The following is a 24,263-nucleotide window of genomic DNA, read 5'->3' on the forward strand; positions in this document are numbered from 1 at the left end:
CTTAGTAAAAAGAAAAATTCTAGAAGCAAATGGCTCCTCTAATTTTTGTTTTCTTCTAAATTTCTTAAATTCATCACTTACAGTATCCCTACTACAGATAGATCAACTTTGAATAATTCTTGCAAAGAAACTGCACCAACTGGTGCAGCACCCGATTAAGTCGTAAATCGTGTGAAGAAATATGTTGCTCACATTTCTTTTTGTTTAAATAAATACGCGTCTGCAGCATCATTTTCAACTGGGATCTACTGTAAGTGCATTATCACTTCTTACAGGACATTATCCTTAATCTGATGACTGTGCCCTGTCGAGGTGGGAAAAGATACTAACCACTGGAGCAAAGCCGGCTGGACTCGCAAGTCCGTCGGCTCTATGACCTTGAGCCCAATGAACTATTTAAAACAATAATTACCTCCTTCATCCATCATCAAGTTCTACTCTAGAAAATCAAAGATAAATTCTTAATTTCAAATTTGTCAAATTGGATTCGTTGATTTTCGTTACCACTTACCTTACTACTTTGTCTGTATGAGATCTAGTAAATGATCACGAATATCTAGTAACCAGTCGCTTAAACACATGTTTTCATATACTTATAGTGTATTTTAAAGACATTTTTCTACTTCATTGGCATTTAAATTCGCTTTGAGCTCCAGCAACAATTAGTTTTGGCCACCGCTGTACAGGATGAAAACTCCAAATTTTATTATTATTAACATTATACATGTCCATGTAGATGGAAACGTGATATCACAACTCGCTCAGAACCCCATTAAAAGCAATTTACTGATAGTGACGGATAAGCCTAAAATGTACGTTACGTTCAAGTTTAAATAAAACCTTCTGGCGTCTGGAATGATATTCTTGTTAACAGTAATTTTGGTAAGCTTTTTTATACCCTTCCATTTCTCTAACTCGGATTAAAACCAGAATCTTCTGGGGTAAATGTTGTCTCAATAAATTGTATAGCTCTACGTCTGTAATGAGCATAAGAAGTTTAACCCCTTAATGCACAGTATTTTTGAAAAAAAACGCTATATTTTATACGATTAAGTAAGTGTTATAGCTTGCAATCCCATGTAAATGATAAATATCAATAAAACGATTGTTTTTCTTTGCTTTCACATTATTTTCAATTCTCGATTATATTCGAGTGTGAAAAATTATAGCAGCATAAAGTACAACGCCACTCGAATTATCTCGAGTGTGCACAGTTTGGCCAATTTAGCGCCAAACCGGAGTTTTAGAGATTCCTAGAATGCGTAATAGTCTAAATATCAAAAGAAAAACTTTTTGAGTTTTTCAGTTACGCTGACTTTACACACTAATTTGTGAAAAAAAAGAAACCTACTTTTTTTTTGTAAACAGGTGACCACCAGGAAACAGGTAATTCTGGTGAAAATGTGTACAAAATCCAAAAAAACCTTCCTAACCTATCTAATAACCTCTCCGTAAGTAGTAAGCAAACCTATATCGGAAGTGTTACCAGATTTTCAACACGTTGGAAAAGTGGAAGTGACTACTATTGAATAATATTTGATGGAAATTTTTTTTTTTTTATAGAATTCAGGAAAAGAAAATAGAAAAATATTTTATACTCACGTCATTAATAAATTGTAAAAAACAAAAAAAAAAGTCAAAAGAACATCCTTTTTTCTTTTATGCTTGATATCCTGTTATATATATTTTATTTTGAAGTTGATAACCTTACTTTTCATGTATATATCGCTATTTACATTGAAAAAAAAACAAAAAAAAATACTAATAAAATAATATTGGACTTCCTTTGTACAATCTCTTTATGTATATATGTATATATAGAAATCTTTAATTACAATATTTTGCATATAAATTTTAAAAACTGGAAACAAAAAAATTACTACAAATTAAATAATAAATGCAAATTTTTTACTGAATAAAAAAAAACAAAGTTTGCAATTAATTTAACCAAACCCTTGTGGCTAGGGCAAGTTTTTTTTACAAACATTCAATTCCAAGATTACCATAAAAATTAATTCACAGAAATAATTAATTTTGTTTTTTGTTTTTATACAATATACAATACTGATTTCTTAATAATTTTAATTTAAAATTCTAAACTAAGTCAAATTACAGTATTAATTTATATAAGTCAATTTATTATTATAGACAATAGGCACGAACTCCATTTTTTTCGGGGGGGGGGATTACATGGGGAAATTAAAAAAAATCAATTTTTGTGGAGCAGGGATCCTCTCGTAAAGTTTCAATAGAAAAGATTTCCGCTTAACATGTCCGTGATTAAATAAATTGAATTAAAAAAATGAATACGAAAAACAAAAATTAGGTAATTGTGATTTATAAAGGGCTCAATTTTAGTGGACATCTTCTTAATTACCACACCTAACAACCTTCTTCAGTAGTAACACTACTTCATTGTGATGATTACCATTCCTGATTACTTATACCTTCGTACGCATGAAAGTTTCGTCATACTATCGCTAAAGAAATATAGGGGGTCCGAAGAATTATGAAAGGAAGCGGAGAAGGACTTGATCTGGCTCTCCTGACAGTGGGTTTGTACGGGGCAACTTCGACTGGCCTTCTACCATGCATAGAGCTCTTGAATGCTGGACCGTCACAGTATCAGAAGATTCTGGAAACGGATGACTGAAGAGAGAAAAGGTGAACTCTAGTGGCACGGGGTCAATACAAAGTTTGATACATCATAAGAGGACATAAGAAAGGAAGACAGTAATTCACCCAAGAGTTCGCCATGTACGGAGACAGAAAGTGAAAAGTATTACGAACAACTGCTTTGTAAACTAGTCAACAAAAGACTTTATGCGGAACAGAAAACGGTGTAGCCATGGGGGTTTGCTCATCAAGGTTGCCCATCTTAAAGCTATAATGGTGATGCATGGAATGTGACTATACCGTTGTAACTTAGCAACTATTTAAAAATTTTTTATATTACATCGTACATTATTCTTAAATGGCACAAGTGGGATGGGATACTACTTTCACAGGATTTCCTTCATTGCGAACAGAAATCAATTATCTTAGAACAGAAATTTAAGTTTTTTTACCGTCAGCAACAGTCCACATTTTAATGTTTTCAAGATAACTGACAACTTGGACAACTCGACCCGCACCCTATAACGATAATTTATAACAACATTATGATAATAATTATAAGTAAGTCAATTTTAGACAAATCAAGATTAGAAGATGCCACCACCACCACCACCACCACCAACCGTTGCAGAATAGATTTTGCAAAAAAAGTGGCTGTAACACAAAAATATAATTTGAAAAATTATTTAAAAAGATAACTATTAATACAGCGGTTCCAAATCTTTTTTCATTAGTGTACCCCTTTACCTGATTGTTTCCTTAGTGTGTACCCCAATCTTATATATATGTTACCGTGCAAGATTGAAATTGGAGAATGTCAAGATTCACTTGGTGAATGTTGAGATTCACATAGTCGCTTGGTGTATGTCCAAATATGTTATTTGGTTTAAGTTGTTTCAATAAGATTTTTTAACGTCAATCATATAATGAAGTTTATTATTGGTATTATTTTCTTTACTCATTTAGAATGTAATTTTACTTTTAAGTTCTACAGTTTATTTACATATGCTCTTATTTTCTCCTATTTTGATTTTGATATGTTCTAATAATAAAGTATCATTAAAAATGTAACAGAAATATTTTTATTCAATACTCACTATCAGTGCATAGTGAATGTCGACATTTACAGGTGCTAATAAGAAGAAATAAGGGATATTTCGTACTTAAACCAAGCGACTATGTGAATCTCAACATTCACCAAGTGAATCTTGACATTCTGTAATTTCGGTCTTTCACGGTAACGTGTATATATATAAAATAAATAATCGTATTCTTGATTTTACGTATTGTAACTTTAAATTAACAGCAAAACAATCTGAATATAATGTGTCTTGTAAAGAACATAATTCATATGATATGTTCCTATTCAAAAAATCATTTATGAATAGGTTAAACATTTCAAACCAATTGCAGGGGTCCGTAAATTGAAACAGCAAAGCGTTAATAAAGGAGAAGTAAATTACAGTGGAACCTCGCATAACGAGCACCTCTCTTAACGAGTAATTCGCATAACGAGTAAAACAAATTGATTCTTATAGCGAGCGATGTTTCGCATAACGATAGTTTTCTAATGACATTTCGCTGACTGCACAGTTTTCGCTGACTCATCAAAAACTGCGCATTCTTCGATTAGTCATTCCTGTTTACGCATATGCGTTTCATATTTTCCACGTATCTAATGCATTGATACAGTCGAAACCGAACTTCACCGAATGAGTGGTGTATAGGGGAAGTCCATATAGTGATATTTGTGTTTAAATATTATTGTGTTTATTTTGTTATCCCTCTAACAAAATGGCTTCGAAAAGAATTAAAATAACGTTAGAATTGAAACGTAAAATCATTGAGAAACGAGAAAATGGTGTAAGTGTGGCTGATCTAGCAATTATCCCCTTTTATTTTAATTTATATAAAAAATTGTTTCGCTTAACGAGTATTTCGCGTAACGAGTAAGGTTCTGGAACGAATTATGCTCGTTAAGCGAGGTTCGACTGTATATGCGGGCCATGTGTAATATTAGTCAAAACTAAAGCAACATTTTTTCGCAATTTTTACATTTTAAAGAAATCATTTAATAATTTTTGATATACAAATATATTTACTTTTAAAAAAAATACTGCAGTATCGAATGAGTTCTTAATTCTTGTCAATTTATATGTTATTCAGGTTTATTATAATAATTTTGCAAATTAAGTTGTAGGAATCATTTATTATATAATTTTTTTCTCATTAATAGTATATCTGTATAATTTTTATATCTACCGCCATAATAACTTCTTTTTTTGCGTACCCCAGGTTGGGAACCACTGTACTAATAGATTATTGAATCGATACGGTAGAAGTAATCGAAGAACGTAAACTTAGTGAAGCAATGGACCAAGATTAAAGAAGAATGGCAGATTGAATGATGTCCACTAATCTTGGGATCTCTCATCATAAAGTAAAAAAAAAAGATTTTGAGCAAAAATTACGATTACCAAAAAATAGAAAAATAAACTTAGAACTTTTAGAAAGGAAAAATTCAAATAAAGGGACCTCATTCCTTACTTCATATAGAATTAATAAAAAATGAACTATTTTAAATCAAATTTTGACATTCTTAAGTAAAAACTCGAAGAAAACTTTGTGAAAGACTCTTCAGTATACGAAAACAAAAAGAAAGAATCATTTTCTAAGAAAATTACAAATGTTAAATGTTTTAAAAATAAACATTGAAATAAAAAAAAACGTTCTTTGTCAAAGTTGTCTGTTCATTTCTCTCTCTCAAAAACAAAAAAATTAATTAATTAAATTTAGACATATATTATTATTTATTTATTATTTTTCTGTTATATATTTATTTTTTTTTTTTTTAAATTTCTCACTATTACTTTTAATAATATAATTTAATATAATACTTATTGTGCTCATGGATGGGAGCGTACACCACTAGTGTATTAAATTTTTTTTTTTTGTATTTTCTTGCATTGCTAGCGTTTTTTCTTTTAAATATACGTTACAAAAAAGTTAACAAGATAATGTAAGCCGGCAGATAATAGCGGTAGTATATGTACAATCACGGAAGATGAAGAAGAGAAAAAACAATGAAAAGTAAAGAGTAAATAAAGTTTTTCCCTTAATGCCTCTAAAATTTAAAGATATTAAAAGAAAAATACATAATCAAATAATCTACATTTTACATATTTATACATTTTTTTTTTTCTTATTATTTAAAAAAATAAGGTTATAATAATAATTAGGGGCAAAAAGAATAGAATAAAGAATCCAAAAATAAAAAAGTATTTCGCATTCCACCATGTTTATTATTAAATTTATTTTTAAGTATAGTTTACAATACTTGCAACAATTCGGTCTGAACGTTTTGAAATAATTCATAAAATTTAGAATAATTAGCGATGCTCCTTAAATTGAACCATGCTTCCCTGAAGATGAATGCGAAAAATCTTTCCGTCCCTAGGCTAGCAAAAGAAAAGTAGACTTTCATTTTGAAAAGATCATTATTTACCTTGTACGAGTCAAGATTTTTTTAAAATCCTTTTTCTTATACTTTCGGGCTAAGTCTAAAACTATAAACTACTCTCTAGATTTTGAAGTTCATTTTGATGGAGATACTAAAAAAAATCAGTTAATTTAAAATTAGAAATTGAACTGAAATGTGGGCTTTTCAACTCTTAAAATTTGTTTTTGACGCAAAAATACCAACACGAATTGCTTTGCGGGTCGAATTAGCTTTGGATTTACGTGAAAATCATCACAATCGTAGGGATTCAACGTAAGTTGTCAATGACAATCAAGTCAATACTCCAGCTATTTACGGATTAATCCGACACTCTCATGTCGCATAAGCAGTTAAAGAAATAATTATTTACAAGGGTCCATAATGTAATGTGAGGCTTTGCTGAATGACTGAAATTTGTATTTTTATACCTCAACCGATCTAAAAAACACGAGGGATCTCCGTTTGAGAAGAAGCCTATTTTGAGGGCGCTGCTTGTCCAAGTAAGGCCCTCAAAAAAGTCATCAACTATAATACCCTTTAGCGTACACCTCTGTTTTTGTTTCTACGCTTGTCTCTAGGCAAGGCATTGAGAGCTTTCTATAGGGTTTTGCCTTCTCCGTCTAATGCAGCATCACGGACGGCGGGTAGAGCCACAGTACTGTTTTAAGACACAGGTGGATAATTCTGAATAAGGTAATAATTTGTTTATACCAAACGATAGCAAAAAGAAAAAAAAAAGAAGTTTATAATGGATTCCCTTAACTAAGAATCGAGCGAGAGATAAGGTCCCTAGTGAGGTCTTCTACTAAATGGGTACAGTAGTCTTCAGAAAATATAAACCTTCTAGGTACAGTCCTAAATTATTTTAAGTCAAAGAAGCGGATATGAAATTAGAGAAACAAAACACGACACCTTGACGAAAACAATCGAACTTCCGTTTTGGAAAACAAAAAAATGAGACATTTTTCAACGTATTCATACAGTAAACTTAAATAATCAACTATTCAAACAAATGCAAAAAAAAACATTCAGATTATCTTTATTTTTAAATAAAAATTTATGAATATTGTTATTTATTGCATTATTTATAAAAATGTTTTCCATACTTTGCGATTATTCTGAATCTATAGTATAATTCAATAGGAGAATCATGCCCATGAGCCAGCCATATATAAATTATTTACAAAAACATTCAAGTGTTTTAAAAAACATTAATTTCTTTTATTTGGATCTACAAAAATAATATTCTTGCAAAAACATCGATGCTTCTTTTTTTTTTTACTTTAATTTTTAATTTTTCTAAAATAACCTCGATGAGGAAAGCTCGAAAATTATAAGCAATAAAGTAGAATTCTGTGTATGTCAGTTGCAATAATTAACTTTCTTCCAATGAAATTTTAATTTATTTATTGAATTTTTGTTTTTTTTTACCGTTTAGGCAAATATCTAAAAGGCACTAATGTTTAATGAATTATAGAAATTATAAAAATGACACTATTTTGACTAATTTTATTTTTTAAAGAGGAAACATTACATAATTATTTGTTTCACTTTCTCTTACTGATGACGTATGTACGTGGGTCTGTTGTCAGATAACTCAAATAAGGAAATATGTAGACTTCAAATTTTGGAACAAGAATGTAATCCACTGTAAGGAGAGTGGTGGTGGTGGAAATTTGTTTTGGCACAAGAAAATGGTTTTCCTAACAACAGCTCCTCATTCTGTTTTCATAAAGAGTTTGGGTGTTTTGAGGAAAATTCAATGTTTAAACATACATTATATACTTTGCATGCCACCAAAAATAAAATATATGCACGTCTAACACTCATTGGAAATACAAATTCATCAGTCAAACTTTATTCAGGTGGGTCTTTTGAGGTTACCAGTCCTTTCCACAAAAAAGTCCAAAGTAATTCAGGGCCATGCGAATTTCAGTAAGAGAAAGTCAAATGAGTGTCTTTCACCTTTTTTATTCAACTTCTATTTATCTAGAAATGGAATAGAAACAAAAAGAACCTGATATTTGAATAAATGTCAAAATAAATGTTATACATTTTTATATTTATGTTAAGATTTGTTTTAAAATTTTATCAATATGTACATTATTTTTTTTTTTTAATTTGAAAGAGAGCAAAAACAAAATAATTTTATGAAATTGTTTTTTTTTTGGCTACCGTAATTTCTTTTTAAAATTGAATACGTTTAAAAAATATCTTTTAATTCGAATTTTAAATTTTAAATCGCTTAATATTAGCTCTCACTTTTTCTTTTTATTTATTTATAACATACATTCAGCCCTCAAAAAAGTTATAATTATTAACAGATACATTATCATTTTTTATATATTTACAATCTAGAATCGATTATTCAATATCATAAATATAACCTTATAAGAAGAAAACAGCTGAAGTTAATGTTTTGCTTTTTTACTCTCTTTTTTTGGCATAAAGGGGGTCTCTTTATAATTCAAAGTTTCTTGTATTTACTATTTTTGTTTTGTTTTTATTATAGTATAGGGGCTTAATACAAACATTATGCTAGATCTTTTTTAAATTCAAAACTTCCATTTTGTTTGTTTTTTTTTAACGCACGAGAATTAGTGCAACTGATATTCAAAGCAAGATAAAAGTTAGTATTTTTCAACTTTTTAAACCACATCTCGCACAGAAATCTTATTCATAAATTAATTAAGAAATATTTTTGAAGTAAGATAAAATAAAATAAAGAACAAAAATAATACAATTTAAGAATTTACATACATTATTATAATACTTATTAGCATTGAAATAAAACAAGTTTAATTTAAAAAAAAAAATTGTATATATTTTATTTAGAACAATATATTGTATTACTGCCATTTAATATTTATTAGTTTTGAACGACTGTATTTTTTAGGCAGGTTAATAACAATAATTTTTATTGTACACATTAGATGTTCCAACTATTTTGGAGTGAGCTTATTTCTAGGGACCCAATGTTGGCAAGCAGTAAATCATATCTGTTGTAAAAACACAAATAAAAGGTTAATTTGTTCGAGTATAAACTCTTAAGCATCATAACAACAAGCGTTTCTTTGCAACGTACGTATTGAAATTGATAGCAAACTAAGCAACTGGGCATATTAATAGTTATTTCGTAAGAGAGGATACGATAAGCGAGATTTGGAGTGGATTTCTGTATCCAGCGCAGTTGTGCGTGAGTATCTTTCAGTCCTAATCCAAACACTAGTGTTTCCTGTTTTAATTTTTGTAATTTCACGAATAACTATTAACTGAAATTTTCACTAACAATTGGACAAGTGTATCCTTTGGCTTGTAATTAAATTGCTCAAGCGAATATACTTTACATTCACATCAACCTCTGTTTCAATATACAAAATCTTTAACACGGCAGCAAACATATTCATTAGATGGATCTTTATTCTTATAAGTTTTTTTCCAAATTAGTACAACACAACATATAATTGGAATTTACAAGAAATGATATTTTTTTTCTTAATTAATTCAACTTATCTCTTTGTATCAATAATTTGCGTACTTTTTCCTTCTTTTGGAAATAGCACCATTTTATATTCTACACTGACTTTGATAATTCTTTATTATTTATCTTGTTCCAGAAAGAATTTGTAAAATATTCACTGTACTGAATTATTAAATAATACTTTTTCACGATCGGCTAGAGTGTTTGTACTCAGCTGTTAAATTTTACTCACTGAAACCTCTTGGACATTTTATTTATATAATATTTTTAGTAAAAAAGGCAGCAACAAATATAAAATAATGATAATAATAACAAAACATAAACAAATAAATAAATAAAAAAGGCATCAAGGGAAAAGTGAAAAAACAAAGTACTGAAACTATGAACAATGTTGAGGTTAGCAATTTTATAGGGGGAAAAAAAAAGTATTCATTAATTTTTTTAGATTTATACCTAGGAAATCCTTACGAATGTAGAATTGTCGTAATTAGTCTTACCATGAAAATCACTAAATAAAATTATAGAAAAAAAGTTAATACTTACTTTTTCATTCAATACACGACACGATAGTTGAAAAATCTTGGTTCTTAAAACTAGGCAAAAGTCACCGCAGCTTTTTTTCAACAGTATCCGCATAACATATCGATCAAACGAATCGAATCCGTAATTTTTTTTTTAAAGCAATATTTAAAGAGATCATCTTGATTTAATATTTGAATAGAATTTTCATTAATTTTCTTTTAGAATGTAAAGAAAAACTCTTTCTAAACTAATATTAATAAATTTTCAATCCATTTTTATCAGCTCTTAAATGGATTTTCTTGAAAGCCCCTTTCTCTAGACTAATATTTATTTTTTCAAAGTTTTACCTTACAAGATGTGTGCCGATATTTTCAAATTTGTTAATAAATTATTAAAAATTTATTTTAAGATAAATTTAATTGTTTTTAAAATTATACCTTGTATTTGTTATCGAACAAAATTCAATTATAAAGAATCGATTACTATTGTTTAAAAGAAAAAAAAAAGCCATCAAATATTCCTCTTAACTCTGATTAGGACTGTTTCAGTATTCTTTAGTGTTTAAAAAATCTAATTTCTAAATACTTGTATTTTAAATTTAGGAGCAAACTAATCGGACAAAAACCAAATTAATTTCTTTCAGAACTGTGATTTTTTTGTTTTGTTTTTTGTTTAATACTATCCAAAGAGAGCAAATTCACGGGCTAAGTGAAACTGTTGTCATCAACATTGTAAAATCATTAGTTGCAGCACAGCATAAAATAATATTGCTAAATTTAAAGAAGACCCTTAAATTATTTCAAGATTAAAAGATAATTATTTAGCAATAATTATTAATAAATAAAAGCTTGAACTTTTAAAACAAAACATGGAAAAATATTAAAATTGTCGAAAAGCGCAATTAATTATTAAGAAACAGCATTTCCTGAGCTTTTGTTGGAATCTTAATTTTTTACATAATAATATAAAAATGTAAAAGAAAATTAAAAAAAAAAAAATTGGGGGGGATTAACATCTGCCAACGAGATGAGGATGATGTTTGGTTGTGATTTTAAAGGTACTTACGTGACGACCTTCGGCTGGTCAAGAGCTCGAGGTCGTGTTGGTAAGCCTCAGTGATTCTTGGCTGCTTCCTTAGCAGCCATGATTAAAGGTGTTAGACTGGCCAGCGGTCTAGATAACTTTAGGAATGGATGCTGGAAAATAAGAAAGGCAAAAAAAAACAAAACAAGAGATTATGGTTTTTGACGTATCAAGATAAATACTCGCAATTGCAGTGATACTTTCGCTGCAGTTTTTTAAAAATTTTGGTGTGTATATACTTAAAACTTTACAATTCTCACAAAGTTTAACTCCCTAAATTTCAGAGCAATACTAGTCAAATTTAAATATACAGTCGAGCCTCCCCATAAAGGACACTCTCACTAGCGGCCACCTCCATTTACGGACAGTTTTTTGGATTTCCCCGTTTTACCTCCTATACACTTTCTATATAAAAGTACCTCCGTCTAGCGGTCACTCTACATAGCGACCGCGGACATTGATTTTGGGGAACGGATTATATGTTTCACCTCCCACCTTAAATGAACAATATTATTTTTTCCGATGTGTCTCTCAAACGAGAGGATTGTTTAAATAAAATATAATTTTTTAGTTTGATGATAATTTTACCACAAAATAATTATTGCTATGATTATATGTGATGATTATTATAAAAATTATTAAAATAAGTCAATAATATGTAGTTTTTTGATAAATTTTTGGATAACTAAGAAAAAATTGATGCATATCATATAGCAAAATAATTATGCAATTATGTACGTTTTTAAATCTATTAATAATAAACAATTTTTAAATAGATGTTTGGAAAAAAACCCATATTTTTTCATTATGAAACTTGCCTACCTCCTTCTAACGACCACCTCCAAACAGCGGCCACTTTGCTTTCCCCCGCCAGTGCCCGTTATTGAGAGGTTCGACTGTATATCTTAATTAGAATTTGGGAAAAATAAAGAAAAGTGAAAATCGAGATGAGAGTGTTCGCGTTCGAATCAGATTTTCGTTTTTCTTTTTCAGCTGAAGGAGAGAACACAAATCATCACAATTCTAGTACATTATTGGCAATAATTAACACGATTATTTTACCTTAAGAAGTTCTGAAGCAGAAGCTCTACAGTCGACTTCAACTTCAAGGCACTGATCGAGAAAATCCTGGAAAATTTGGGATAACTTTTCCTTTTCCTTTATTTCTGGTTTACCATTTGTTGCTATCAAATATAAGGCCTGAAAAATAATCGTGAAAAAAAAGTTGTGATTACATAAAAACGATTCTAAATATCTCTGAACAAAAAAATACCATTATTATTATTTAGGCTATGCCAGCAACCTCAAAGATATTTTGTAATCCCCTTTTTCTGGTGCCAGGCGAATCCTTACAAGTACTTCCACCAATCCCATATGAAGAATAAATCCCAGAATCTGAGGGTTCTAAGGAGAGTATGACCCCAATATTTGACTTATCCTTGATCATCCTTTACTTTTTCTTAGTTTTTCTTGTACGGTTTCTTTACCATACTTTATTTATTTCTAGTAAATATTTCAAAACCTAACTATCTCTGTACTTGCAGAAAATATTTACCCTTAATGGATTTTCATTAAGATAAGGAGGTTCGCCTTCTATCATTTCTATAGCCATTATTCCTAGTGACCAGATATCTACTTTAGGGCCATATTGCTTTCTAGTAACAACTTCCGGAGCCATCCAATACGGTGTACCAACCATTGTAGTTCGTTTTGACTGTTCCGGTGATATTTGAGCACAAAAACCAAAATCAGCTGGAAAATGTAAAGATTACATTTTTTTTTTAAATTTCTGAAAATTAAATGGAAAAAAGAAAAAGAAAGAAAAATTATAAAAAGAAGCACCTACTTAATTTAACACTTCCATCGAGGCCTAATAGAATATTATCCGACTTAATATCCCTGTGAATAACTTGATTGCAATGGAGGAATTCAAGTGCTTGTAAAACTTCTCTACAAACTGAAGCAATCTGACCTTCATCCATACAAGTCTCAGTGACAACATCCGTCAGAGACCCTCCAGGTAGGTATTCCATTACCACCTGAAACAAAAAAGTTTATCTCACTCACTGTCTCTTTACTTCTTTGTAAAATGATCTACTTATTATAACAGTGAATATTAAATGAGTTTCCACTGAAATGGCCGTTTTAAGACTCTTTAGGAGCTAAAAAAAATAGTTTTTTTTAAAAGAAAACAATGTAGTTAGTGTCAAAACGTTTATTCGCGTACCCCCAGTAACTTAGCAACATTAATCCCTTAACCTACAAAATACAGAAGCAAATGTTTGCATCCCATTCAAGTTACTAAATATTTTACATCAAAAGTGGGATTAAAGTCACCGTGTAGGCTTTCTCATCTGTTTTGTTGTTTTTTTAAATATGCACATTTTAAAAATAAATACTATAAATTATTAATAAAACAATGTTGATTCCTTTTTCATAGTTTACCATTATCTTTCTCATTAACCCCTTTCCGGCTCGATTTAATAATAAAAAACTTTTCATGAAATAACCAAATTAATTAATTAATTCATACAGTTTATATTTTATTCCAAATCTTGATTCTCTTGGATGCTGCAATAAACTGCACAAAACTCAATCGACCATTATATTTCATCAATGACTCGTCAATAGATATACTACTGTTGGGATTAGTATATTTATCGGTCCTAGCAAGTTTTCACTTTCTTGATAACATTTCGCTTTCATTGCTTACATTATCAGTATCTGGTAAATGTATACTTACTTCTTCTGATTCATCATAATCGCTCCAATCACCTTGATCTACATAGTCTGCTCTACTCTTATCCAGAGAATTTATTATACAACATTTTCCTTTAGCAATATACATATATTGACCGATATTTACAAGAATGAAACCCAACAGACTGACAACAATTTAGCCGTGACTTGTACCAAGAAATTCTAACGGTAAACAAAGTGTTGCTTTCACAACTGTGTTGTTTCCACAAGTACCAAAAGTGTTGCCAAATTAAGTACGACTAGACATTTAAACTAAAATAATTATCATATTCAACAGTAACTTTGGTTGGCATGACGAATGGAGCTCGTCATTATGCTGTATGGCTTGAAAAAAACCAATGACGAGCTAGCCTCGTCATTTTACCGGAAGCGGTTAAGCCCAGGAAAATGGAGTCCTGAACTTGAAACCCAACAAACTGAATTTGAACTGAATTCATACTATTTCCTTAAAATACAAACGACTCGGCATTTCTTCATCAACTTACCCATAGTTCTTCAGCTACTAGATAACTATCAAGATAATTTACTACATTCGGATGTTTATTCTCCCTCATTACTAATATCTCGTTAATAATTAACTCTTTCTTAGGCTGTTGTGAGAGGTTCATCTGTTTAATCGCTACTTCCATACCAGTGGATGCTTCTATCGCTGTATATACTGTGCCTGATGCTCTGCAAAATATAACGGTCTATTGTGAGAATAAAACTGAAATGTCCTTTCATAGTTCGTCTGTTGAAAAATAATAGAGAAAAAGAAAAACAAAAAATAAACACACTAACACTTACCCCTGACCAATTTTCTCCATTTTTGTATATTTCCTATTTGGATCGCCCACTGTAACGATAGTACGTAACCTATCTAGTATTTCATCGTCTGATAATTTTTTTTTTCTTACTTGAGCAGGAGTTGTTGGATTAACGTTAGCATTAGAATTAACAGCTGTTGTATTGTGATTTTTATTTTTATCCAATGAGGGTGTAGAAGGTGCTGTAACTGTACCGTTTGTGGTTCGTAAAGGAGTCGATGGAGCAGTTATTTCTTCTACAGGTTTAGTGTACTAGAAATGAAAACATAAAAAAATTAGTCCATTTTTTATATTTAAAAATAATAATAATAATAATAATAATAATAATAATGAAGATCATCAACTCACTATTGATTTAGTTCTATCAGGCCGTGCACTAACAGGAGGCGGTGGAGTTTCATCCTCCTGTTCTGAAGAAGTTGAAGTACCTGTGGCAGATGCTGGTAAATAAGTGTTAGGTTCCGTATCCGGTGTGGACGATGACGAAGGATGGGACAGTGATTGCGATTGGGCTGAGTTATGACTTCGGACCGGCCGTAATGACACTTCAAGCCCACCACCACCGCCACCACCTGCACTTCCTCCTGTAAAATGATCATTAATTGGTAAAATCGATATTACTTTTTATTTCGATATTATTTTTTTTATATATATAAAAAAAAAAAACAACAATCCTATACAAACGTAATAAAAATAATTTACAATCAGTTCGGCTGTGACCATAAAAATGAAACTTTAGACTAAATAAAAACACATTAGTATATGAAATAATTACAATAAAATTTACAAAACTTGTAATTTTAGTTTATTAAAATTCATTCCTAGCGTCCCACTCTGTTATATAAACTCTGTTATGAAAATTTGACTCCATTAACAAATTATTTATAATCTGTTTTATTTCATTTGGATACTTCATCATTTTTCTTCACAGATACAATGCTTGGCATTAATACAAATTTTGTCAGCCTATTTGGGGGTAAGTTAATATCGTTATTATAGTTCCATTTTTTACAACACTTGGTTGCTTCTGGTGTCCTGATTTGAATTAGTTTTTTGTATTTAATTTTAAACTTAATAAAATGAGTGAAACTTTGCAAGCTTGTAAATGAAAATAAGAAATATTTACTTTCCTTTTCAACCGCGCAATTTAATATTAATCGTTTATTAAAAAAGTTTTGATTTCTAGTCCAATATGAAAAGCCAAACGTACGTACGGCCTTAGAAATTTTTTGTTGCAACTTGAGCTAAACGTTCAAATAAGAAAAAGGATGAAGTGTAGCATGACCAATAATTTTTTTTTGAGCAAAGATCAATTGAAATGTTGACTAAAGAGATACCACAAAGAGCCTCAATAGGCTAGGGTAAAATAATTAGTCCAGTACAGGGCCGCCGCTTGAAGGAAAATGTGGGAAAATAGGGCTCTTTAAATGGAGGGCGTCACACTAATAAAATATAGAAAAATTAACAAGCAAATAAATAAATAAAATTATCTTTTGTAAATTTCGCTATGAAGAGTGAATCGGTCGCAATGTCAAAATGGGATGTTTATTCCTTTTCTATGAATATAAATTAGTTGCGTGGAAGAGGTTACAGATTTTCCCAAACAACTCCAGATCGTAATGCCGATTGTTTCCCACAGCCTTACATCTTCTCTAGTCATAAATTATCTTCCTCAGTTTTGTCTCATCTATACTCCGACATGGGATATATATAAATGCAGAGTTTAATTTCAGGTCTGTTAAAGGCAATGAAATTTATTAGGTCTGAAATTGGTTATTCAGCAAATAAGAGGCATAAATAATGCCTTTTAATTATAACTGCCTATCCGAGAACTTGTAAAAATTGATACTTAAAAAAAGACAGATCACCGACAGTGCGAACTTCGTGCATCCCGTTTAAGAGGTTAAGTAATCGTCGATTTTTTTTTTCAGGTGAGGCTTAACGCCTAAGTACCAATTATAGGTGTAGTGAAGGTTTAAGAGGTAACCAGTCCTTTAACGCCATCGTGGGCGACAATTATCGATAACTCTTTTTGCTAAGTTATTCCCCGAATCAAGAACTAATCAATAATAAAGAAATGTTCTATGTGTTGAACTGATTCCAATGGCTAATAATTACTACAGTATTATTATTTTTTGTTTTGTTTTTTTAAAAAAACATTCTTACCTATCATCTTGGTTGTTGTCATAAATTTAGAACCTTTTACTTCTTTACTGGAATTATCAAACCAATTCAATACATCGAGCACAGCTTGAGGATTTTTCTTTTGCTCTTGTTTACTAATATTTGAATTCATAAGAAGTCTAGCCCATGCTTCAGGCATTCCCTAAAATAATTAATAATCATTTTAAACATTATGTCAAAAATTGTGTCTAAAATAAACAAAAGATCCAAAAACAAATTAGTAAGTATAATATATAATAAGACTGTTGAAACAAAAATTAAAAAATTGTAAATAATAAGTTACTTACAAAAGATAAAACTAAAATTACATTTTAAAATTAAGTAAAAACAAGTTTTAATAAATATTCACGATATTTACAGTTATTATTATTATTTATCAAAAGAAACTACTGAAGAAGAACATACTAATAAAAAGCATTTAGTGCGAACTATATAAACTGAAGCAAAATGAAGCGATTGAAGCAGGGATTACGGCTACACTTACCCGAAAGTTCAGAGAATACTTAATAGTACTAATAACTTGAAGTACCAAAAAACAGAACTTAAAATAGTTTTAGTGAAAGGATGTACATCTTATTTACTTATTTTTACGCTGTTTCATAGTTTAGTTTTGTGCATGTTGGAAGGTTATAGTATACTAGGTTGTGTTTTCCTAAACTTGCGATGAGTTACCATAAGGGATGCACAAATATACTAAACTATCTTTGAGAGGCAAAAAGATATGGTATCAATAAGAAACTGTATCACGTATTACTTGGTCTTTAAAATAAGGAACATTACAATTTTAAACCTAAGCTATTTCAAATTTTGGATTAACGCACATAGGTTTTTTTTTCCAATCACCATAAAATTGACTATGAAGAAGTTCTGTTGAGGACGGTCTAACGTCTCATTAGACCAAAATTAATATGAGTACTCTACTTTTTGGTACTTGTAAACCATTATTCAGAAGAAATGCTGATATAAAAATGCTATTTTAGGTAATTTTTATATTTTTTTCAAAATAGAATTATCAACATTTTTTCTATTAAATGTTGTGAAAGCAAAGGGGAACGAGACATGCGTAGAGGCGATTTACTTACTTTCAGCGGCAGCTTGTAACAGAACAGAAATACCTATTGTTTACATTCAGCATATTGTGTGGTTTAATTGTTTTTCATTAAATAAAAGTGTTCTTTTATAGAGTAAGTGTTTTTTTCATTCCATCTAAATGAAATTAATTCTTTATTCTTCCATAGCTAGAAGACTTTGATGTTAATGATTATTATGATATAAATATTATTGTTACTTTATTTTACTTGTTTTAAATATAAACGGAAAATGGAAAAAAAAAAAAACGAAAAAATACGTTGGTCATTTAAAATATTGCGTGCGCATGGAGAGTATAAGAAAAATAATGAAAGTAAAAGTGCATAGCACAACAAATAATAAAGGAAATCATATGAAAGCTGATTATTTTTTTAAAGCAATGAGTAACTTGATTTCATGTTTTCTTCCTTTTTATATATATATATATAATTTTAATAAACAAATTAAAAAATAATATAAAACATTTACCGTAAATTCTCCAGTAACTGTATCATATCCAACATGTACAGTATGCTCAAAATTGGTTGGATATGATATATTAGGCTTTTCTGAATCTCTCACTTTTGCTCGACTTTTTTTAGCCGTTTTCTTTTTACGATCATCCGTTTCCGGCTCTTTTGGCAATGGCCTCATCTCTACGGGAACTGTAGAGACCATTGCGTCTACCCTGTAAAAATAAATAGTAAAAATTTTTTTAGTATATTAAAAGATTTGATTATTATTATTTTCCATATGATAGTATAGACTTGATTTTAATTTTTGCAACAGATTTAAGGTTATAAATGCCCAGCAACAGAATGACCAGGTTTTTACGTCAAAGAAAATAATAGAATATTTTCAATGAATTTGGAATAAACATTGAGATCGATAAAACGAAATATGTCATCAAGGAAAGTAGATAAACCATACTGTAGGAGATTTAATAATTGAAATTACGGACAAATTTTATTACTTTGGCTCTTTGATAAGTAAAGATAGTGTTATATATTAGGCAGAATTGTAGATGCAATAAAAAAAGCAATTGGTGCCAACTTTGGAGCGGTAAAATTTTGAACAGTACAAGGAAACATTGCCTGACACAAAGCAATATAAATATATAATATAAAGGTCAGTGACCAGAATATTGGATATGGCCAGCGCTTAAATCCAAGATAAAAAAAAAAAACATCAGTTTGCCTCAAAAATAAAATAATTAATAAAGATGCGAGTATGAACTTCTGCCGAACACTGCTCATAGCTTACACATCTCGCATGAGGCCCTGATCTTGTAATTGTTTGCAGAAAAAAATTTGAATAAGAGAAGTAAAAAAATTGACTACCTGAAAGCAGGTTACCTATAAATCCTGGAACTCTTAAGAACTTTCGCAGGTTCTTTAAAGAGGTATTGAATTACAGAAGTGGATAATACTTTGATTAAAACTGGTAAGATTTATTTTGTAATATTCTTATAAAGGAAAACAACCAAAAACGCTAAGACTTTTGTTACATCCTAAATAAAGGGAAGCCTCGCCGAAATGAGTTTAAAGGAAGTGATTCAAATGATAAAAGCAGTAGACAGACAATGGATACAAATTTGTTTGACAAGACAAAATTGGATACAACATAACTATCAGGGCGCTAATGACCTCAGTATAGTTAATGCGCCGCAAAAAAAAAATAATATATAAAAATAAATAGATCAGATTTGATCTATAAGACTAAGATTAGCTATTCCAGCTCAATAATACAGAACTCTTAAAGTATTAGCATATTGCATACTAATATTTGAAGTGTTAACAATTTCAGTTCTACTAAGGCTAAGTTGGATTAACTTTTGGTACCAACGAAGGCAGGGGATCGGTGTGTATAGATAAGACTAGATTCTTCGTGTGACAAACGGATATAACTAGAAAAAAAAAAAATCTCCAGTAGGTATCCCATTGTGAATATAACCAGCCCTTGTACAAAGTGAACAGGCTATCGCTATTGTGTGGTAAGAGTCCTCTTGTAACTAAAGATTAGTCAAAACCATCTGATTCTAGTAAAAAGGAGTACTTTTCTTTCTAGAACTTCAAGAGGTCAGCACGATATAGTATGCCTCTTTTGTCCCCATCACGTGGGGGAATTGCACCACACCTTTTTCTTGTCTAATCTAATCAATATATGTTCAAAAGTGCTCAAATTTAACTGCTGTTTAATGAGAGTTCGTTCAAAGCAGCAAATTGATTCGATGCAAAATTGTTTAGCTGACGTGTTAAGAATAATTATTTACTTAAGCCACTGTAACTTAACTTATGTAAAGAAAATGATAGAAAACAGAAAAACTTAAAAAGAATGCGCTAAAAGATTAAATTTTTAATCTATAAAAAAAAGTAAAAAGAATCAGAAAAATTAACTTGGATAATTTAAAATTGAAGTAACACTAATTCCTAAATTAAACTTTATTAAAATCAATTAGATTTCAAACTATCACATAATGATACCTCATACCAGGATATCAATCTCTTTCTCCAAATATTTATTTAAACTTAAATGAAATTTAGGCACAATGTACTACAATAAAATAAAATAAAACTATAGTAATACAGACAGCAATACAAAGTAACAATTGCATGTCTACTTTCTGTGATAAGAAATTTGGCATAGAGAGAAAAAAAAATTACGTCATTTCTTGGGCATTTCATATGACTGAGCTGGTCTTGAAAAAACGGACATAATCACTTTACAAAATAGATAACGTTCCAATACTAATCAATTAACAAAAGCATGAAATTAAGAAAGTTAATAAAAATAAAATGAGAAATTATAGTATACAATATTTATTGATTTGAAGAACTAGTAGACAAATAATACTAAAATGTACAATAAATATTAAGATAATATGAGCAAACCTATACTTTATCTTTCATCAAATAAAAGCACGGTTTCAACAACCATTTAAAGATTGACTTGATACTCTCGTAAAAATTTAAATACAATATCAAATTTTAAATTCACTTTTCTACATAAAACTATCGCTCATCTGTAATTATGTACTTTTAATAGCAACAAATAATAGAATCATTGTCAGAGCAATATGTATTGGCCAAAAAACTCTCTACTAAGTTTTTTTTTAAAAAAATTGCCAAACATTAAACGAAACTACAAATTTAGAAAGAAAAAAAAAATACTGACCTATTGCTCGTGAGACGTACAGGAGGTGCAGGAGGTTTATCTTCGTCGTCGGACATCGTGCTAATTTTGTTTTTTTCTTTTTTAAATACTTAAAAGCCCCTTTACCATAGACACAAAACCACTAAAATGGAAATATTATTATATTTTAGAGAAATCTTTACATTTCAAACACTACCAATGATCTTGGGCTGTAACTAGTAATTACGGTGCCCCAAGTAGTTTTGCAGAAACAGTATATATGAAAAACGAAAATCACAAAAAAAAAGTGTTCAGAAACTGTGTAGATAATAGATTAAGAGTATATAATAGAATAGATATTTCCTGAATTAAATAAAATATATATCTTATCAGTACAAAAAAGGAAGAAAAAAAGTAAATAATAATGACTAAATTGTATTGACTCAAAACAATTTTACCTGATATTTAAAAAAAACAAGTTGTGCTATATTTTAGCAGTCTTTATGTTGGCGAAATAGACGAAGTAAAATTAAAAGTATCACAGACTCATTCGAATTTGAATGAAAACATTCATACATTATTTATTTTATTTTTTTAATGTAAAGAAACAATATAAAATATGGGGAAATTGTTTCTATTTTCGTGCGAACTGAATTGAAAAAAGTAAAAAGGATTAAAACATAAAATAAATGGGGAAAAATAAGAATTCTTAAGCACTTCCTAAGGAATATAGCAAGCTGGAACAATACCGTGTAAACTAATTATGTATGAAACATAATACATTGCTAATTAATTTAAAAAAAAAATTAAAAAGATTTAAAAAGGAAACAAAATAAACACACTGCCGACAGATAAGTGTGATACACCGCCATGACTATTCACCATTAGATATTATTTTTTAAGGTTAGAAAAGCAGATGTGAGTCATAATGCACTTGAAATAACACTTAAAATGTTAACAATAAATACATATGTAATAATAAAAAATTGATTGTATAATGTAAAATCTAAAGAAATAATTTTCAACAAATTGGTTTTTAAAATTCCAGTTTTAATTGTACATAAAAATAATGTATTAAATGAAAGATTATTTAAAAAAGCTAAGGCAACACTGCTAGTTTAAATTTAATAATAGGAATAATTTCAATTATTTTAACAATAAGTCAATAAGTACGAGAATTCGGAATTTGAAGAAATAGTAAGAATTGGAACTTTGTAATATAAAAGAAAGTTATGCGAGTGTTCTTGCCAGATTTTTTTAAATTACAAATTATTTTTTTATGAGATCTCACTAAGAAAAATAAGGCTGAAAACATTGTTGTGTTTTGATAATGTAAATTTAAAAAAGAAAGAATATTTTTTTTGACAGATGAAAGTTTTATAAGTAACATTCATCTAGTTATATACTGAGAATAGATTCAACCCCTTTGCGTTATTACAATGGCAGAATTGAATTGTAAACGTTAATTAGAAGCTTAATATATTAATTCCATTATTATTGTTGCTATAGTAATTTACAGTTGCGTACTTAATTTTAAGTAAACAAAACTGTAACGGGAAATAGCTTTAACTGTTGTATTACAACACTCATTTCTTCTTTTTTTAATTTTGGATCATGTTTGGCAAGTAAAACGATAAATTACTATCTTCAAAATAGTGCATTTCTTTTCTTTGATTTAAAATAAACAAAAATGGGCTCTTCCGGTGAAGAATATGATATGGAATGGATGGAAGATAATTGTTTTGAGTACAGCGAAGAAACTAATTCTGATACAGAAGCTAACGCTGAATTAGAAAACCAATATTATCATTCTAAATTAGCTAAACAACGTAATCCAAATGTTGCTTTAGAAAATTTTAATAAAGTTTTAGAAATACAAGGCGAAAAGAAAGGTGAGTGGGGCTTTAAGGCGTTGAAACAAATTATTAAGATTTTATTTAAAGAAGAAGATTACTATGAAATGATGGAGAAATATAAAGAATTACTAACCTATTTAACTTTAGTGACAAAAAATCAAAGTGATAAGGTTGTTAACAGTATTTTATCGTGTGTTTCCGTCTCAAAAAATAACAATCTATTGTGTTTATTTTATGAAACCACCGTAGACAAGCTAAAAGAATTGAATAACCCAAGATTATGGTTTAAGACAAACACAAAATTAGGTAAATTATATTGTGATTTAGGAGAATTTGATAAATTACAGAATATAATCAAAGAATTATATTTAGCTAGTCAAACAAATGTTAATAATACTGAAATTATCGAACAGAATGGTTCACAATTATTGGATATTTTTGCTTTAGAAATTGAAATGTTTGCAGCACAAAAAAATTATGGTAAATTGAGACAAGTTTATGAGAAATCACTCAATATTAAATCTTTATTGCCACAAGCAATGAGTATTGCCACAATCAGGGAATGTGGTGGAAAAATGTATCTCAGATCTGGTGAATACAGTAAAGCTTTAGTAGACTTCTACGAAGCATTTAAAAACTACGATGAATCTGGTAGTTCTAGAAGATTTAGCTGTTTGAAATATCTATTATTAATCACTATGCTTACAAAGTCCAATATTAATCCATTAGATTCTCAAGATGCCAAACAATATACTAATAAACCTGAAATAAAGCCTATGGCGGAACTCTACTTTGCCTACAGAAATAATGATATTAATAGTTTTAAAACAATTCTAAAGGAAAGAGATTCATCTATATTTAATGACCCATTAGTCTGGGAACATGTGGATGTTTTGCATAAAAATATTTGTATTGCAAAGTTATTAGAAACTATTAAAGCTTATAAAACTGTTAAAATTCAATTTATTTCAAATGTTTTGGATGTGGATGAACAAGAAGCAGAGAATCTATTGGTTTCTTGCATCCTGGATAAAGTTATAAATGGAAAAATTGATCAAATAAATAAAGTGTTGGTTATAAATGAAAAAGAACGCTCAAGTAAGAGATATAATTCAATTGGAAATTTATCTGCAAATATTGGCCGCCTTCAAGAAAAAATTTTAACGAAATTCTGTAACAGTGCCTTGTAGAAATAGACAAAACCGACAGTATTCAATGAAACAGAACTAAGAAGCCCTTTACTACTAAAGAAACAA

The 24,263-nt window shown here is 29.5% G+C and overlaps 2 protein-coding genes and 1 long non-coding RNA gene across 4 annotated transcripts; 2 read left to right on the plus strand and 1 right to left on the minus strand.

Moving 5' to 3' along the window:
• Window positions 1-290: 290 nt before the first annotated feature.
• On the plus strand, window positions 291-1,932 carry LOC141447785 (uncharacterized). Its single transcript, XR_012454575.1, has 2 exons — window positions 291-882; window positions 1,369-1,932. It is a non-coding gene; the product is annotated as an uncharacterized lncRNA (long non-coding RNA).
• Window positions 1,887-22,057, minus strand: Pak (serine/threonine-protein kinase PAK 3-like protein). Of its 2 annotated transcripts, XM_074115579.1 has the most exons (13): window positions 21,610-22,057; window positions 21,194-21,314; window positions 18,509-18,707; window positions 18,034-18,045; window positions 16,934-17,093; window positions 15,116-15,351; window positions 14,748-15,019; window positions 14,447-14,633; window positions 13,048-13,240; window positions 12,757-12,953; window positions 12,264-12,401; window positions 11,184-11,314; window positions 1,887-9,114 (listed from the first exon to the last, which is right to left on the minus strand). In XM_074115579.1, the coding sequence occupies exons 2-12, from the start codon at window positions 21,247-21,249 to the stop codon at window positions 11,231-11,233; spliced, it is 1,734 nt and encodes a 577-aa protein (XP_073971680.1). In that variant the 5' UTR covers window positions 21,250-21,314; window positions 21,610-22,057; the 3' UTR covers window positions 1,887-9,114; window positions 11,184-11,230. The 2 variants fall into 2 exon arrangements, with proteins under 2 accessions (XP_073971680.1, XP_073971681.1); XM_074115580.1 differs by lacking the exon at window positions 18,034-18,045 and having other exon boundaries at window positions 21,610-22,056.
• Window positions 22,058-22,632: 575 nt separating this feature from the next.
• Window positions 22,633-24,219, plus strand: LOC141447773 (COP9 signalosome complex subunit 2-like). The gene has a single exon (XM_074115594.1). It carries the CDS (start codon window positions 22,842-22,844, stop codon window positions 24,195-24,197), a length of 1,356 nt encoding a protein of 451 aa, XP_073971695.1. The 5' UTR covers window positions 22,633-22,841; the 3' UTR covers window positions 24,198-24,219.
• The last annotated feature ends 44 nt before the right edge of the window (window positions 24,220-24,263 follow it).

The sequence above is a fragment of the Rhodnius prolixus genome, unplaced genomic scaffold (assembly GCF_049639745.1).
Source record: "Rhodnius prolixus isolate KJV_2025 unplaced genomic scaffold, Rpr scaffold_13, whole genome shotgun sequence".
NCBI classification, from domain to species: Eukaryota; Metazoa; Arthropoda; class Insecta; order Hemiptera; family Reduviidae; genus Rhodnius; species Rhodnius prolixus.

Excerpts from the sequence above, each read along its gene's own strand:
- Pak (XM_074115579.1), bottom strand. The coding sequence starts at position 21,249 with ATGTCCGACGACGAAGATAAACCTCCTGCACCTCCTGTACGTCTCACG. Across the intron at positions 18,708-21,193 it reads GTACGTCTCACGAGCAATAG|GGTAGACGCAATGGTCTCTA; the intron begins GTCAGTATTTTT and ends TTATTTTTACAG. Across the intron at positions 12,954-13,047 it reads CGATGGAAGTGTTAAATTAA|CTGATTTTGGTTTTTGTGCT; the intron begins GTAGGTGCTTCT and ends TACATTTTCCAG.
- LOC141447773 (XM_074115594.1), top strand. The coding sequence starts at position 22,842 with ATGGGCTCTTCCGGTGAAGAATATGATATGGAATGGATGGAAGATAAT.